Source organism: Balaenoptera ricei, chromosome 6, assembly GCF_028023285.1.
Source record: "Balaenoptera ricei isolate mBalRic1 chromosome 6, mBalRic1.hap2, whole genome shotgun sequence".
Lineage (NCBI taxonomy): Eukaryota > Metazoa > Chordata > Mammalia > Artiodactyla > Balaenopteridae > Balaenoptera > Balaenoptera ricei.
Window position 1 is genome coordinate 86168241 of NC_082644.1, and position 16909 is coordinate 86185149.

The following is a 16909-nucleotide window of genomic DNA, read 5'->3' on the forward strand; positions in this document are numbered from 1 at the left end:
GGACCCTGGTCCACAGTAGGCTCTGTCCATGGGCACCCCAAGACTCCAACCTGGTTGATGGCCTGGGTGATGGAGTCCACCATGCCACCGACAACCCCGGCAGCACTGGCTGCCTCGTTGAGGGTGGCTGTCAGGTCCTCCACGGCCTCTGTCATCATCTGTACAGCCTCCTCCAGGGCTTCCTGGGTGTGAGCTGCTTGCTGTGGGGCAGAGTGAGTGAGCTGGGGCCCAGCTGTTCCTGCTTCTCTTACTATAGAAGCAGCCTCTCAACCCGGCCCTCAGTACCTTGGGGTTACCGCCAGCCTCCTTGGCCGTGTACAGCAACTGCAGGGCAGACTCAGCCAAGGTTTTGGTCTGGTCCAGGAGTGCCATCTGCTGAGGGTGACTCAGGGTCTTGGAGGCAGCACCCACTGCAGCCAAGGTGAGTGGCTCAAAGTACTGGGCCATCTGGGACACCTGAGGCAAGGGATTGGAATGGGTCAGCCGGGCCAGGTACCCTTGTTTACCCTACCCCGGTCTCCCCACGTGTCTCCCCAGGTACCTTGTGTCCCAGCTGGGAGGCTTCCGCCCGGGCAGCACTGGCCAGTGGCTCAATAAGATGGGAGATCTCCTGCACTGCAGTGAGCATCTGGGTATGCAAGGCCTGGGGAGGAAGCGAACTTTAGCTCTGACTGTGACCTGCAAAGGGACCCTCTAGTTGCACAGGACCCCACTCTTCCTTCCACATCCAACTAACTAACCCCCTTGGCATGTTCCATACCCTCGATGTTTCTATGAAGCCCATTCCCAGATCCCCCACCTTCCTCAAGCCTGCCATAGCTCCTCCCAGACACCTTTCATAGAACCCCCTTCCCCCTTACCTCTTGAGAGATTCCCTCACGGGGAGCAAGCTGCTGGCTGATTGCGGCAAGGGAAGCCTGGTCTAGGTCCCGCAGACAGCTGTTCAGAGCTGCAATGGCCGCCTCACACTCCAGTTGCCCTGGAGCCTTGTCCCTGCAGACACATCACAGGCTCCAACACCAAGAACGTCCCTTTAACATAAGGCTAGCCTGCCTTTCCCTGTATCCCCCAAATCTTGGACAACAGGTGTCCTCCAACACCATCCCATCTCATTGCATGTAAGTGCCCACCCCTCCATTCTGTCACAACGTATATCCCCCAGTCACACCGGTTCTCCAGCCCGCCCCCTGTACCTCATGCTTGTAATGAGCTTCTTGATGGAGTCTGAGACAGTACGGGAGTGGCCAGCCAGCACCGACCAGCGCGGGGGGTCCCGGGGGTTGACTGCCAGGGCCCGGGCTGTCTGGATTAGGCCCCCAGCACTCTCCAACATTGTCTTGGCAGAGATCACAATGGGCTCCATGGCAGCCCGGCCCTGGGGAGAGGGGAAGCAGGGAGGTGAATCTCAAGACTCCTGGGAAGATGAGGCAGCAGACGGCCCATCCGTTCTGCCTTCACCCGGCCTCACCTCGGGGCTGATCTGGGCGGGAACGCTGGAGAACTCAGGGTTGGACGCAAAGGCACTCAGATTGTCCACAGCCTCCAGCAGCGGGGCCGTTGCTGCTCGGCACTGTGCACGGTTCTCCTCTGTGAAGGCCCCGTCCAGCGCCTGGAGAGGGAGTGATGGGGAGGCCCTCAGGACGGACTGTAGACAAAGGCGGTGCAGCCCAGGTCTCCCTCCTGAGCTTAAAGGGTGTGGGGAGAGGCTGGTGATGACCAGCGTGGATAGGAAAGGCCTTGGGCTCAGGCAGGTGGGATTTGGTAGAAAGCCTCAGGGAATGACAGGGGGTCAGGAGAGAGAAAACTGGATAGGTCAGGGAGAGGCTGAGAATTCAAACACCGGGAACCTTGATGGTCTTGACAAGATTGGCCGTGCTGTTGGCCACCTCCTTGGCCGATTGTACGAACTGGCGCTTGGCGGTAGGATTCGCAGTCCGGGCAGAAGCCAGGCGGCAACTGTTACACAGTGCAGACGTGTGTTTGGCCACAATGGTGGCTGCAGAGAGCACCTGAGGAGACAGAAACGTGCAAGAGCCACGATGAGGGCAGGAGGGAAGTGTCCACTCCAGGGAGCAGCCCCTTTAGCTTGGGGGATGTATAGTCATACCCTTGGAAGTCTAATTAGGAAAGACAAAGTCACCTGAAAAGTCCAGATCTGGGAGACAGAGAGATACCCAAAGATGAGCATGAGCAGGGTGTGGGGGAAAGGAAGATGAAAAGCCGACACACTAATGGAGAAATAGTAACAGGCTCTGTAGGAGAGTGAGCTCAAACATCCATAAAGAGGTGGTGAACTTGGCAGTAACTGAAGGAACAATGAGAAGCACGGCCGGAGAAGACAATGACCCAGAGATGCTGTGGGTGGGAGGTCAGAGCTGGGGCCCCAAGCTCTCCTTCCCCACGTGTCCTGCATCTCCTTCTCCCCCCAGGGGCTGGTCTGTCCTGGCTCAGCAGCCTTTCCCAGGCTTGTCCGTGGTGCCTGTCCCTTTGACTTACCTGGGCCTGGGTGCAGCCAGGCTCTCCCAAACTCTGACAGGCCATCTGAATTGCCTGGTTTGCTCGGGCAAACTGCGTGGGCTCCACCAGCCCTTGCTGTCCAGCTTGGCTATTGGGGTCAGAGACGCCAACCAGATATGCAGCCTGGGGAGAGAGAAGAGGTGGGGTGAGGAATAAGGAATATTCCTTAGGTGGGACTCGAATAGCGATAGTGGGGACAAAGGGGAGCAGGGGTAAGTTTAGTGGCCAGGGATCTATGTGAGTGGAGGTATTAGCTACAGTTACACTATAAGAGGGAAAAAAACCTCTCCTGTTTTGTTAAATTTGTTCAAACATTTCAGAAGATTAAAAAAGTACACAAAAAAAGGAAAGACACACAATAAGGTTTTTATTAAAATTCTATGTGTATGTGTTTGTATGCTGGGTCTTAAGGTGAAAAGTACTGCTTACTGTAAGTGGCAGTAAAAAAAAGTTTGAAAGCCACATACACACACACACAAAACCTCTTTTAGAGATAGTTGTAAAACTACAGAGGGTGTTAGGCTAATTAACACTTACGATACCTCCAAGCTTCAGAGATTTGGAAAGAGGGAAGGGATGGGTATAATGGTTGCCAAAATCTGTTTCTGCTTGGAAGACCATCATAAGGTTTGATTCTTACTTCACCCAACACATGGTAGCTTTGCTTTTTCCTCTTCATGCTTTTCCAGAAATAAGTCAAACCATATACAGCAGGCCACCCAACAGAACAGGACACAGGGAGGTAGGGAGATTGAAGGAGCAGGATGATAGGCCTTTAGGGAAACAGTCTGAGATGATGAGCTCTCAAGCCAGTTTGTTTTAAGGATTTATATATGAAAGCAAAATACTCTGAGCTAATAGGTTGTTTTACACTTCATAATGCAGAAAAGGCAAAGTTAAGTGGTGACGCAAGTAACTGGAAATTTAGTCCCTGGTGCTATTCTAATAAAGTAACAATTATGTGGGGACTTTCCAGGTGGTCCAGTGGTTAAGACTTCCACTGCAGGGAGCCCAGGTTCGATCCCTGGTCAGGGAACTAAGATCCCACATGCCCTGCGGCACACCCCCCTGCTCCGCGCCCCCCCCCCCGCGAAGTAATAATTATGTGAAAATAATTTGCATATGCTAATCAGCATATACCAAGAAAGCTGGGTCTGGAAACAGCCCAATGATTGGACAGTGTAACCATAACTCAAAGCACCAGGGCTCAGGAGTGACAGTGATCAGAATTGCTGGTGTTCTATGATTGCTGACAAATATCTCTACTTTAAGAGGGGGAAAGATCCCCAGTTTCCATACAGTTGGCTTTGCAAGCATAACTTTTTGACTTATCTGCAAGTGTGTCAGGCTGCGAGGAGGTGGGGTAGGGAAAGCAGGGGCATTCCAGGGACCATCTCAGGAGAATAACCTGTGCAGCTGCCTCGGTGAAGCCGCAGAGGGCCTTGGAGGCTGTGGCAATGGCCTCCCCAAACTCTGGCAGGTTTCCGTTCTTGGCATTTTGGGAGATGCCAGTCATGGCCTCACCCAGTACCTGAGGAACAGAGTGTGTCAGGAGAGTCAGAGCCTGTCCTCAGAGGGATAGAGCAGCCCCCGGTTAGTTCCATCTTCCTGTCCTCTGCCCTCCTGGGTTCCTGGGTGCACTTACCTTTGAGTTTTCCATGACACTGTCCAGGCAGCCAAAGTAGGACATGTCATTGATGGGCTGGACCGGGTTCTCTAGGAGTTCCCGGACCGTCTGTAGAGGGGGAGGGTGAAGTGAGATCCAAGACGCCCCCTCACCCTCCAACCAAGAACCCTTTCCTCAACCTCAACCCCATTTAGCCTGACAGAGCCCACCTCCAATTCCCGCAGGGCATTGTCACACTCTTTCTGGCCTGGCGCCTGCTGGGTGCACATGGTGATGAGCTGGTTGATGCTGTCCGTCACTGCCCTGCGAGGAAGAGAAAGGCAAGTGAATGGGTGCAAAGGTCATCATTTCTGCATCCTGTACGTGGAGGAAGTCTCTAGCCATTTCTCTTTTGCCTGGAACAACTCCTAAGCCAGGGACTTCTCATGAGATGTCCCCTCCCCAGTCTCTTCAACATTCTAGGGCTGGGCTTCCCAGCTCCTACATACCGGGCAGCTGCAGCCAGCTGACTCTTGAGGTTGGGGGCTGCAGGGTCTGTGGACAGGGCTTTGGCGGCCAGAAGAAGTTTGCTTGAAGACATGGAGATGCCCTTCAAGTTGGACACAACCTGGGCGCGGTCCTCCTGGCTCTGTTGAAGGCAAGAAGGTCAACACATTGTCCAGTCCTTTCTTATCTGTCTCTAAAAGGGATCTTCTGTCCCAGACACTCAAGTACTGCTAGAGACTGGGGAGGGGAGTGAGCCAGGAGCAGGTGAGGACTCCGTGGTCACAGAGATGCCTCTGTTCTAACCCTTGAACAGGACCCAGTGCCTCTTCGTACCGGAGCCTGGCCTGCCATCTCCACACCAGCTTCCAGGAAGGTGCTGAAGTCCTGTCCGAATCGACCTGAGGCTCGAGCCAGGTCCTGAGGGGTTCCCCGAGAGGCCTGCACCAGTTCTGTGGCTGCCTGATTTAGCCCAGCAGCGGCTTCATTCAGCCGGCTCTGAGCTTCTTGAAAAGTCCCGGTGCTGGGGGGAAGCTGCAGGGTCAGAGACAAAATCAGGTGCAAGAATGGGAAATGACATGAGGGAGAGTCTGGTAAAGGAGCGCTGAGAGGTGGGCACAGAGCCTGGGGGCAATGAAAAGGGATACATCTGGGGAGTCAGGGTCAAGGAGAGGTCCAGAGGTAGAAGCTTGGAGTCCTTCATCCTCCCTGTGTTCCCCCCACACCCCTGTCCTCCTACCGAGTCACTCAGGAGTCGCTTGCTGGCATCTCCCACTGCTCTCAGGGCATTGTCCACATCTCGCTGACCAGGCAGGCAGCTGACGCAGCGGTTCAGGGCCTGGGTCACTGCTTTAGCCACCTGAGGTGGGAAAGGAGACGGGTTGCCAAAATGGAAACAACTGGGAGATCCCCTCCTCCACCCATGGGAGACTCTGAAAGTGAAAGCAGAAAGGGGGTGTTTTAGCTGAACAGACTAGGGTATCACGTTAGGATATCAACTGATGGTGACCAAACTTCCCCAAATGTGGCTTTCAGCTAGGCCCCTGCCTCAGTCTAGCTAAGACACTTCTACTAAGACTGAGAAGGAAGGGAGGAATCCAGAGAGGAGCTGCGGTGTCGATGAGACTCTTCCCCCGTCAGGGTAGGCCTTCTGATGGGATCTGGGGGAGAGGGAGGGAGTGGCCCTGTCCCAATACCTGACCTGCGCAAGCCGCTGCTGGCTCTCAGGGTCCCCTGGATGGCCAGCTGCCTTCTTCGCCTCCTCGATGAGGCTGCTGGCCTTGTCCAGTACATCACTGGCTGTGTCAAGCACAATGGCTTGCACCGCAGGATCTGATGTCAGGGCAGCTACGCCCCTGGCGGCTTGGGCCAGTGACCGCAGCCCACCTGCCACATCCCGAGCTGCGATACCTGGGGAAACAAGGAGAGAGAAAGGAGGGGAAAAGGCACCTTCACTGCCAGGCCCTGATGCCAGTGGCTTCCTCCATCCAACTCCCATTCCCCTATCCTCCTCACCACATGCCCCATTCCCAGTCCTGTCCACGTACCTGCGTAATTCTCATTGCCCTGGGCAACCTCCCCCAGCAGCTGGGCGATGGCGGAGCTCACTGCTTTGGTGCTGTTGCCCAGGTCCTGGGCACACTTCTCCATCTAGGGATGAAGGGGGAAATTCAGGGGATCAGGTGCAGGAGGAACGGGGAAGAGGGAACCTGAGAAGCTATTCAGGGACAGCTGGCAGTTTGAGTGAAGGTTCTGGGCAGCTCTGGGGCACGGGTGAGAAGGAAGACCTCAGGGTTTGAGTAAGAATGAGGTCTTTCGAATACCTACCGTCTCCCCAGGTAAGGGCTTAAGCTTGCCATCTCGAGCTGCTGCCTTCACTTCCTGCAGATCTCTCTCTAGATTCTGTACCACACTCAGAGCAGAATCCATCTCCAGAGGCCCACATGCTTCCTGAGCCTACAAAGATACAGGGGGCGGGGGGGTTGAGGTGTAGGAGGTACACTGTGTCTCCCTCACACCTCAGGTCACACAATTACCCATTTTAGGATATTCTGAACAGATTCTCCATTATCCTAGGACTCCCCCCCTCATCTTCCAAAAAGAGAGCCAGCTCCTATACCTTCTGGGCAGCGGTACGGAGTTCAGCCAGTGCGGTGCCAAGGTTTTTAGCACACTGACTCAGCTGCATGGCCGATGCCTGGTCCTGAACTGTTGGCACTGAGGCCTTCGCGGCTGCCACCATCTTCCCACCTGGCTGTTGGGGAACAGGTGGGCAGATGAAGTGTACCATACGCCCTCTGGGCTTGGGTACAGGGACTGATGATGGTCAGGATGTGGTGAGCACTGGGGCTCAGTACTGGGAGAGAGGCTATTGGCAGAGATTGAAATTGATTAAATATAAGGTCTTATTGAGGAGTGGGAAGGGTCTGGTCTGAGTGGTGAGCGGAAGGTGCCTTGCCTGCAGGAAGCTCTGGCTGGCAGCGATGAGGGCTAGCTGCGCACTGGGACTGTCAGGCTGGGCTTGGCTCCCTCGGACGCCCTGCACCAGCAGTGGAATCTGCTCTGCCACAGCCTGTAGGTGAAAATGTCATCAGAGTCACCTCTCCGCAAGCTGGGGGAAAAGTCCCCCATCTCCCACGCCTCCTCCCGCCCCCAGGCGCTTCCTGGCGTCTCACCTTGCAGCTCTGCATCAGCTGTGGCTGGGGGCCGGCAGAGGCCTTGGGGGTGGAGGCTGCATGTTGGGCCGCAGCGATGGTCTGTGTAGCTGAGGCTGCAGCCTGCTTGGCTGCGTGCTTTAAGGACAGAATAGTGAGGACGAGGCCCAGACATTCCTATACCCTGTCCCTGGCTTACCCTGCCCGTGCTATCCCCCCAAGGAAACATCAGCGTCCCCGCACATCCCTCCCAGTTTCACTCCTCCCACAGCACCTACACTGGCTTGGTTCCCAGCCTCACCTCCAGGCGCTGCACCAGCTTTTTCTTGATGGCGTTCTGTGCGGCTGCGTTGGTCGCCATGCGGAGACCCTCAGCTGCCTCCCGCAGCCGCTGCTGCTGCTCCTCACTGTCAGGGTGGGCGGCTGCCCCCTGAGAAGTGGCCAGGGGACAGTTACCACCCTGTGTCCCTGTGGACCCGAAATAAGCTCTTCCCTGACCCCTCCAAACTCAGAGGTATTTTCCTGAAGTCATTTCTAACCACCCCCACTGAAAGGTAATCATAGTTGAGACGAGCTACCTCAGGCAGGCAAAAGGGGAGCCTAAAGGGGCTCTGGCTTCCGTCTGGGATGCTGAAATCCCTTCCTTAGGTAGAATTGTTTCTGCTTCCCCTCTCTGGGGAAGCGGCCATATTTCATCCCCCCCTCCCCACAAAATACCACTAGCAAATGGGGGTGAGCAGGGCTCTCTGGGACAAGAAGGATGCAGTTTAGAGCAGGGATCTCAGGGATACCAAAGCAGGGGCCCTGGTTACTCCTGCAAAATGAAGAGCCCCAGAGCCCAGGGAGCCTGGGAATCTATTGGCTTCTTCCTGACAGTCCTCTGCACCCTTGTGTCCCTGTGTCCCACTGCCTTGTCTCTGTGCTGCTAGCAGCAGATCCCCTGGGACTGAATGCCCGCGTGCATTCACAGGAGACCAGGAAGCAGAGGGATCCAGGAAGCAGACAGGTGGTGGCAGCAAAGTAGGAACCGCAGGCCTTGGACTTAGAGTAAGAAAAAGGGTACAGTTTCCTGTCAGTCAGCAAGGACTCTGTGAGTCACACTGGCTGGAAGCCTGGCGCCATCCACTCACCGCCTAGGGGTGTATTTATTTCCTCAGTGCTCCTGTTATTTGTTCTCTTGTATCTTCTACTTTTCACCTCCCATAAATGAGGGTGACTATCTGGACCCTTCTACTTCCCTACAGGGCCCAGTCTGGGGGTGTGCACAGAAGGCTCTCTACCTTGGCAGCCTCCACCATCTTGGCTGTGGCATCGGCCAGGATCTTAGCGGCGCTTAAGAGCTTGCGGGAATTCTCCAGATCACTCTCCCCCTCGGCATCCGCCTTGATGGCATTGACCAAGTCAGAGGTGGCTTGGGCTAGGATGCGGGCCTGTCGCACCATCTCACCTGAGAGCGAAGGCACAGTCAGCGAAGGGAGCCAGAGACACTGAGAGGGTGTCGTGGTGGAGGAAAGTGGTGCAGACAAGGTAGGTAGGGCTTTTAGGGACAGTAAGGAGACAAAAAAGTTCTTGAAGTGATTTCCCTGGAGTTACTGTTTCCTGGGTTTAGGATCTTGGAAAGGAACGGATTTCCTGGTGCATTTTGATGGGGGGAGGGGCGGGGGGGCAGTCTCCAATGTGTATTTTCCACAAGAAGTCTTGAGAGGATGAGACTCCTTGTGAAGGATTTTGGGGGTTAGGGAGTAGAATGGGGATGCTATCTCTTAATACCATTTTCCATCTATTTTTGTGTATACTTTGGTATGTTCTTTAAATACACCAAGGAAGGCAGAGCAGATATCATATTCCTGCTTTACAGATGGGGAACTGGAGATTTCAGAGATTAAACACCCAGCCCACTGTGCTGAGTCCTTGGTGGGGGGTGATGGGTCTAAAAGGGAATTTCCAGTGGACTCGGGAACCTCACTGGGATTCTCTGTCTTCCCAGGGGGCTGTCCTTACCAGCATCACCCATGGAGCTAAAGATGTTCTCGGTGACAGTGAGGATGGTGTCAGTGGCCTGGTCATAGCGGCCAGCAGGCCCAGCCCCTGTGGCGTGGGCCCTCACGTGCTGCAGCAGCTCATTCAGGGCCTGGGTGACAGCTGTAGCTGCTGCTCCCACTCCCCGCAATAGCTGCCCGTCCTCTGTGGCGGCCTGGGAGGCGGACACGCAGCCCTCCACGGCTTTGGCCACTAGCCGTCCGGCCTCCACCAGCTGCTCTTGGCAGACAGGGGAGCTGATAGTAGGAGCCACCACCTGTGGGCACAGTGAGTGTCAGAGACGGAGGGGAGGGAAAGGAGCCGTGAGGTAGGGGTGTCTGTGGTGTTCACAATAGTTATTAGGTTGGGTAGTGAGGTCTTGGGGGCCAAAGAGATAACATGAGAGGCTCTGTGTGTGGTAGCATCACCCCTAGGCACAGGCTGCAGCAACCTTCGGGGCTCACCTTGGTACAGGCCACCAGCTGGGAGGTGGACAGGGCACACTGTGTTGCTGCAGCAATAACCTGGGTCTGAAGCCCCGAGTCCTCTGTTCGCTGGGCCACACTCTTGGCCTTGAGGACCAAGGCAGCTGCAGCACTTGCCACGGCCTTGGCTAGTTGCATGAGCACCTCCTGTGAGAAAACGGCAGTCAGCATGGCCTGAGATCCAGCTTGGGATCCACGGACCCTTCTCAGAGGCATAAGCTGTTTCATTAGTCCCACCGACTCCAATCACAGAACAGTGTGTGCAGAAGCAACCAGAACCTACCCCAAGCCCCTGCCTCAAGCACCAAGTGGGACAGAACCCCCACCAAGGAACAAACCCACACCGAGAGAAACAGTGTCTACACCAAAGGGAGAAACGCATGAGGCGGATACACTCGGACGGCAATGGGGAGGGAGGGTGGGCCGCACTGTTACAATGGGGTGGAGGGAGGGGTCCCTCCCACCCGCAGCGTCTTTTCTCCATTTCTTCTCAATCTTGGTTGGAAGCAGTCACCCTGGAGTCTTGGGAACAAGTCCCTGTACTACCCTTCGGACCCCATTTTCTCAAGTCCTGCCTGTGCTGTGCCTCCCCAGCTCCCGTCATGTTCTGCTCCCCCAGGAGGCCAGGGGAGGGGGCAGAGCGAGTGTATGCGGCTCAGAGAGGACAAAGCTGGGAAGGCCCAGGCCAGAGGCCGTTACCGTGGGGGGATCGGGGGGAGATGGAACCCCAGCCCCTCTGGGCGCACAGATCTGCATGGGAAATCCAGGATGACAAGTCAGCTGAGGAGATGGGCATGGGGTGGGAAGGGGGAGCGAGAGGACAGCATCCTCCGGGTGTGTGGTCTAAAGGACTGGAAGTGGGGCTTCAAGATGCCCTCAAGTTGGGGTGAGGGCTACATATGGGGAAGACCAGGAAAGATGACAGGTGGCCAAAAACATATCACCAATAAGGGCCAAGGGTGAACTAACAGGTTAAGTTTGGATTCAGGGGTTCTGAATTCTTATCCCCAAAAAAGGGACTGGGGGTTCCCAGGGTCATCCCTGGAAACAGAGGTTCAGGTTGGCTCTGAGGGGTCAATTTACAGTAGCAGGACTGGAGCTGGATTCAGGACCAGAGGTTGCCTCCTAGAAGCTGGGGTTCTGGGGCTTGGGTAAGTCACCAACCTGGAAGTGGGGGTCAGTATCACTTTCCCCAATTTGCTGCAACAGCTCCCCACTGGCCTGGCCCACGTTCCCAGCTGCTTGCAGCAGGTTCTGACGGGGCTGTGGAGAGTGAACACCGGTCAGAAGCTGCCTAATCCATGTCCACGGGTCCTACACACCCATGGGTCTCACACTTCCATCCTGCAACCTGGACCGCCCCCTTCTCCTTGGGCTCAAACCCTCCCCTCTCCCTAGAGCCAACCCCTGGCCCCTGACCTCGGCACTGGCCGGCTGGGCACTGCGCAGCAGTTCTGACACCGCCCCCGCCAGGCCCTTTGCTGCCTGCAGCAGGGGCCGGCCACTGCCACCTTCGTCCTCCAGCAGGGCAGCCAGCAGCTTCACGCCACGGGACATCTCCGTCAGGTTGGAGGAGATTGTGGTGACTGCACAGCCCACTGCGGTGTAGTCTGTCTCGGCAGGGTCCCCTGGCGGGAGAAGGAAGAAGAGGAGGCCAGTCACAGGCAGTTAGTCACACACACGTCCTGAGAGAGACGTACACACAAAGTCCCTTCCATGAGTCAAGGTGCGGTCACACCGAGCCAGTCACACTCATGCTTGCACGTGCTCGCCCTCCCCTCCGCCACCGCACACACAGGGCTGGGCATCCGGTCTACCTGCTGTCAGGTTCACCACGGAGGCAGTACCGGCTGTGATGGCGTCTACCTGGGAGTGGATTTCATGCTTTGATTCATCCATCTTGTTCTTACGCCAGGCTTTCGAGGCCTGAGAGGAAAGAGAAGAAAACCTCAGGATCTGCTCTGCTGCAGTTAACCCCAACCCTGTTCCTTGGAGTGCCAGCTTCAGCACCATCGGCCTCTCCTCCATCCCGTACTCACCGCATCCTGGCCCAGAGGGGGCAGAGTGTCAAGGTCATCCAGAGTGGCCTGGGCAGCCTGCACAGCCTGCATGCTGGAGTTGATGGTTCCAGTGAGTGCCTGCTGGGCTGACGTCTATGAGACAAAGAGAGAAGTAACAGGGAACAGTTAGAGGAGAGAGAAGGTAAAAGAGAGCCTGAGGCCGAGAAGGAGACAAATAGGGACATGGGAAAGACTGCCGAACTCCTGGCTAGGCCCAGCCAAGGCGGGGCTACGCCCGGAATCGCGGCGGCAGTGGGGGCACTCTTACCAAAGGAGGCATGTGTCCTCGGTGCATCTGGCCACTGGTAATCTGCTGCTGGGCAGGTGGCATGCTGCCCACCTGGAAATTTTCAGGACCAGAGGCTCCGGAGCGCATGATGGCAGGCAGGGCCACGGAGCCATGCTCCACCTTCCCCACCCGGTTACACTGCTGCTGAAGGACTGTTGACCTAGAGAGGGGACGTACAGGGAGCACTCCGAGGACCCCCTCCTGTCATCCCTTCCCGCCCCGCTCTACCGCCTCCGCACGTCCTATGGTCTGGGCGGTGCGTGAGGTCTCACCACAGCCTGCGACTGGTCAGAGGCACCCTAAGGACTCCCCACCTCCCACAGTCCTTGGGGTCATGCCTTGCCTTCCCTGCCCGAGGGATGGGGTCAGCCCAGTTCCCCTCGTACTTCTTGGGGGACACCGAGTCCTCCAGCATAGTAGACTCCTCGTCTCCCTCCAGCCCAAAGTGATCCTTGCTTTTTTTCTGTAGGGAGAAAAAAAGAACAAGAGTTAAAGAAGAGGGAAGTGGAAAAGGCAGCCTTCTCATTCTGCAGTCAGCCATCTTCCGGAACCTGGGTCCCCATTTCTAAAGGATCGGCTTGGGGACAAGGTAAGGGAGGAGAAGGAGAAGGTGGGGGTCAGGCAGTGCTCACCTTCTTAAGGATGATATCGATGTAGCCAGCAATGAGCTGTGCGATCTGCTCCCCCTCGGTTGTCTGCACCGAGTAGTAGCCATCTTGGTAGTCCCCGAAATCCTAGGGGGACAAGGTGGGGACTCAGTGGGAAAGCCTGAATCCACCCAGGATGGGAAAGGGTGGGGCGGAAGCCCAAGGTCGAGCTGATGAGGGGCACTTCCCCACCCCGTGCCAACAGCCTCTAGGACAACAGCTTTTCTTCAACCTCCTATTTCATTTTCCTTGGAGAAAAATATTTTATTTCCAAGGAGTGCTCTTTATGCTGCATAGTTTCAAATGTGTGGCATTTAGGAAATCTCTCTTCTCTCACCCTGAATTGGGAGGACACATTTATTATTTATCATTAAATGACCATAGTTAAGGATTAGTACTAGTATCCAAAATGGAAAAACCACCTTTACTAATTTCCCTTCTCAGTGGGCCACTTCCTCAAGGTGGGATCAGTTTTCAATTCATAATGCCAAAACATAAAGCTAGAGGAGGAAACTACTATAAGTAGCTGTTGCTGAAAGAGGGGAGGCTTATTTTTCTGTCACCTTTTTCTTCCCTCTCCCCAAGTTTCCTGTGATCTCAGCTTGCTGGTTACGGTTTTGTTCCGTTGATTTTAAAAAAATTGTTTCATTTAAGCTTCCCTCATTCTCCAGGAGAGTTTCCCCTCTAGTCTAATCTCCACGTTCCTGCAATAGTTCCAAAGTTTTCCTTTTTTCTGGAGTTGCATTCAGTGCACCTATCCCTGAGCAGGGGCGCGGGGGAGACCTCTGTGGCTGTCCCTTCTCTGAAAACTCCAAAGCCCTTTCTCCCCCGAGACCCCAGCTCACCAGGGTGAAGCTCTTGGGAGAGGCAGCCCAGCGTTTGATGTTGGTGAGGTTCCATTCCTGGATCACCTCTTTAGTCTTCTCGTCCACTCGCATCACACACTCCTTAGTGATGCCCAGAAGCCTGGGCACCAACTTGTTTTTTCCTTTCATCTTTTCCTGTGGGGCAGAGGTTGTCATTGGTGTTGTTGGTCAGGGGATCAGATCCAGACCACAGTGGGGTGCTGAGGTGGGCAGGAGAGCTAAACCACGGTGTCTATGGATGGACCCGGGACAAGGCTATGTTAGGATAAAGGGAAAGGGAAGGAAAATGCAGGGTAAGGAGGGAAGTGATGGTGGAGAACTGACAAAGGGGCAAGTTTTCACAAGGAAGAGAATGGGATTCTTGGGGAACAATGGGAAATGTGACTGGGGGCAGGGTTAGAGACTCAGAGAGGAAAGGGTAAGAGTGGAAATAAGGGCAGGCAGAGAGAAGAATCCGTAACCCACCTTGACCAGGAAGAAGGAGACGCCGTACGTCTTGAGGGAACGGGCTAGCTTCACGTAGCGTACCTTGGCCTCGATCTCACTCATCTGTCCACAGTTCTTGTGTGCCTTCGAGTATGAAATGGGGAAACATTTAGCAAAATGTGGGGAGGATGATATCGCAGATGAGGAGTTAAGTTGGGATGTGAACTATGATGGGAGAGCATTATGGGAACAGAAGAAAGGTTAGGGGATGCAGGCTATAAAAAATTAGAAGGTGAGGGGATGGGGCTGATAAAGGATATGCAGAAGCGATTATTCAAGAAGCCAGGGGTACAGTTAAGGAACTTGCAGACATTCTGTAGAAGTGAATGGATGGTTAGGAAGTAGAAGGTCAAACACAAGGCCTTTTGGGCTGGGGATTCAAAGAGTGGGGATAACACCTTCCGTCTGTACGAAGATATATACTCTTCACAGTAATCTGGGCATACTACCTCGTTTGATTCCCCTATCAATCTTACTCAGGAAAGATAGTTATCCCATGTTAGAGGTAAAGAAAAGAAAACAAGATTACTGAACTGAGTTCCACAGCAGATGCAGTGTGCAGGTGGAGACCAGAAGCCCAGGTCTTCTGCTTTCTTGGTGCAGGAGGGGTGGGAGAACAGCTTGGAGGGTGGAAGCAGGGTAGGGGTGATGAGGAGGGGGCGGGGGTCCATTTAGTCAGTAGGATTAAGCAGCAAAGCTCCCGGGTCATCCCAAACACTTTCCCCATCCCCATTCACCTGGAAGATCTTACGCTCTCCCTTCTGCTTCACATATTCCTTGGGCAGGAAGTCCTTCAGGCTACACCAGAAAAGGGAGGGTCAGCATGTAGTGGACAGCATCAGGGCTATGTGGGCCATGGACTGTGGGCCTAGGGTTGTAAGGAAATGTCTAGGAGAGTATTATCTTTGGGGAGAAGGAAGACTCAAGGGACTAGAGTCTGGATCGTCCCTGAAATTGAGATGACTTAGTAATAACTCTTGAATACAGCCTGTGTCCCTCCTTACAGAGAAAGAGACTAAGGCAACTTGAGTTGGAGGCTCATTCCTTCAGGAAAAGAGGGTCGAGAGCACAATTTTAGGGAACCAAGAGCAGAAGGAGTTCACTAGAAGGATGACCATGCTTGTAGGAAGCTGAGAAAGCCACACCAAACTGTATATATTCTGAGAAATACCAGTGGATGAGACCTGTGAGACTTTTGAAATCTGATGTTCCCTGTGACGAAAATGTAGTTTCCCTCTGGCTATTGCAGTACAATTCTTCAGAGCATCTCAGAAAAGTTACATGCTTACTTCAGAGGTAGGGGGCAGGGGCAGAGATTCTGGACTACATTTATATTCCACATGAGGCCAGGGAGGAGACAAATGGACGATGGAGGCTGCAAAGGTACCCATATGGGTCAGACCCTGGGACCTGAGAAGAGGAAATAGGGGAGAAGATCTGGGATGGAGACAGGCCCATTGTGCTGGGGCCACAGTGGGAGGGAGTCCTGGGCCCTGACAGGGTATGGGATGAGGGTCACTCACTCGAGGAAACCAGCCTTGTGCTTCTGCTCATTGTGGGGCCCAAACTGGATCTGGCATTGGAAGCCAGCGAACTCACAGGCCTTGTCGAAGGAGACAGGGTGGGAGCCATTCAGGATGTCATCTCGTGCCTGCAGAGCACAGCGAAAGGAGGCGAATGTTGTCTGGGGTACAGAGATACCCCCACTGCGCTTCTGCCTCTCTCCCTACCACCCCATGCCAGGCAAGTCCTCTCCCTACCTGCACATAGAGAAGGTTCAGCTGGACAGGGTCCCGGGAGTCCACATTCTGGTCTGAGTAGAAGAACTTCCTCCGGAGCAGAAGTGTCTCGTGCTCCTCCACTCCCTGTTCCCTCAGCGTCCGGCCATGGTCCAGCCAGTTCACTGGGACACGGAGAGTCCCCTCAATGTCAAGCCCCTAGAGCCCCTGTGCCATCTAATCTCTGGCTGTTTGTTTCTTCATTTCCTACCCTCTCTCACTAATATGTTAAGTTCCGTGAGTGTAGGACTCTGTTTTACTACAGATGCATCCCCAGTGTTTAAACAGTGCCTTGCAAAAGCAAGTATTCAGTAAATAACACAGAAACGGCTGCCCCTGCCACCCTGCTTGTTTCGAATGCCCTCTTCTGTCCCTTTCTGCTTACGCTCGTCATCTGTGTGCAACTTCTGCTTTAGTTTCTCCATCTTCTTTTCATCTCGCAGCAGTGTCTTGTCCTTTCGTAAGGTCCCTGTCACCTCCTCCTTCTTCTCTTCCATGAGCTCTCGAACCAGTGAATATTCATCATGGTTGGTGATGCCTGGGGGAGGGGGTGGGTTGGCAGCATCCCAGGCACTGCAGCCAGGTCTTCCGGCAGAGCTGGGGCCTCCCCCTGAGCCTCCGGCCCCACGAGCCCCTTACCAATGCGGGCACAGATGGTCATGAGCATGTCAGTGACGGTCTTAGAGTCGTCCACCATGACAGTCTTCACAGTGCCATCCAGCATACGGATCTTCAAGGGCCTCTGTTTCTTCCTGTACTCCATGGTGTCCTATTGGGGCAGGAATAGGAGGCAGGGGCCCACTTTAAGCTAAAGGTATTACTTCCTTTTTAGGCAGCCAGAGGCAGGAGGAAAGTAGATTACTAAAAGGAAGACTATGGTGGCTCGCTCGAAAGCAGGGTATTTTGACTGCCTGTAATAGAAAAAAAGCATGGGGGAGGTCAGAGACAACAGACGCGGGTGTTGAAAATAGGAAGTGGAAGGAGGGAAGTGATGGAAG

The 16909-nt window shown here is 54.6% G+C and overlaps 1 protein-coding gene across 2 annotated transcripts in view; it reads right to left on the reverse strand.

Moving 5' to 3' along the window:
- Positions 1 to 16909, reverse strand: part of TLN1 (talin 1) — a 31813-nt gene that overhangs the window by 8039 nt on the left and 6865 nt on the right. The window contains exons 4-42 of one of the 2 annotated variants that reach the window (XM_059925029.1): positions 16551 to 16680; positions 16297 to 16449; positions 15894 to 16036; positions 15657 to 15784; positions 14871 to 14931; positions 14113 to 14217; positions 13627 to 13782; positions 12767 to 12868; positions 12521 to 12597; positions 12114 to 12294; positions 11825 to 11938; positions 11603 to 11711; positions 11205 to 11413; positions 10950 to 11048; positions 10485 to 10535; positions 9765 to 9932; positions 9283 to 9577; positions 8562 to 8728; positions 7583 to 7711; positions 7303 to 7419; positions 7086 to 7199; positions 6747 to 6881; positions 6455 to 6583; positions 6175 to 6277; positions 5829 to 6037; positions 5367 to 5486; positions 4964 to 5161; positions 4633 to 4772; positions 4354 to 4447; positions 4163 to 4252; positions 3926 to 4048; positions 2497 to 2640; positions 1848 to 2009; positions 1469 to 1609; positions 1194 to 1375; positions 861 to 993; positions 542 to 643; positions 286 to 456; positions 51 to 200 (exon numbers count right to left, since the gene is read on the reverse strand). In XM_059925029.1, coding sequence (XP_059781012.1) covers positions 51 to 200; positions 286 to 456; positions 542 to 643; positions 861 to 993; positions 1194 to 1375; positions 1469 to 1609; positions 1848 to 2009; positions 2497 to 2640; positions 3926 to 4048; positions 4163 to 4252; positions 4354 to 4447; positions 4633 to 4772; positions 4964 to 5161; positions 5367 to 5486; positions 5829 to 6037; positions 6175 to 6277; positions 6455 to 6583; positions 6747 to 6881; positions 7086 to 7199; positions 7303 to 7419; positions 7583 to 7711; positions 8562 to 8728; positions 9283 to 9577; positions 9765 to 9932; positions 10485 to 10535; positions 10950 to 11048; positions 11205 to 11413; positions 11603 to 11711; positions 11825 to 11938; positions 12114 to 12294; positions 12521 to 12597; positions 12767 to 12868; positions 13627 to 13782; positions 14113 to 14217; positions 14871 to 14931; positions 15657 to 15784; positions 15894 to 16036; positions 16297 to 16449; positions 16551 to 16680 — 5334 coding nt within the window. The remainder of the gene's footprint in view (positions 1 to 50; positions 201 to 285; positions 457 to 541; positions 644 to 860; positions 994 to 1193; positions 1376 to 1468; positions 1610 to 1847; positions 2010 to 2496; positions 2641 to 3925; positions 4049 to 4162; positions 4253 to 4353; positions 4448 to 4632; positions 4773 to 4963; positions 5162 to 5366; positions 5487 to 5828; positions 6038 to 6174; positions 6278 to 6454; positions 6584 to 6746; positions 6882 to 7085; positions 7200 to 7302; positions 7420 to 7582; positions 7712 to 8561; positions 8729 to 9282; positions 9578 to 9764; positions 9933 to 10484; positions 10536 to 10949; positions 11049 to 11204; positions 11414 to 11602; positions 11712 to 11824; positions 11939 to 12113; positions 12295 to 12520; positions 12598 to 12766; positions 12869 to 13626; positions 13783 to 14112; positions 14218 to 14870; positions 14932 to 15656; positions 15785 to 15893; positions 16037 to 16296; positions 16450 to 16550; positions 16681 to 16909) is intronic. The other variant, XM_059925030.1, reaches the window with a different exon arrangement.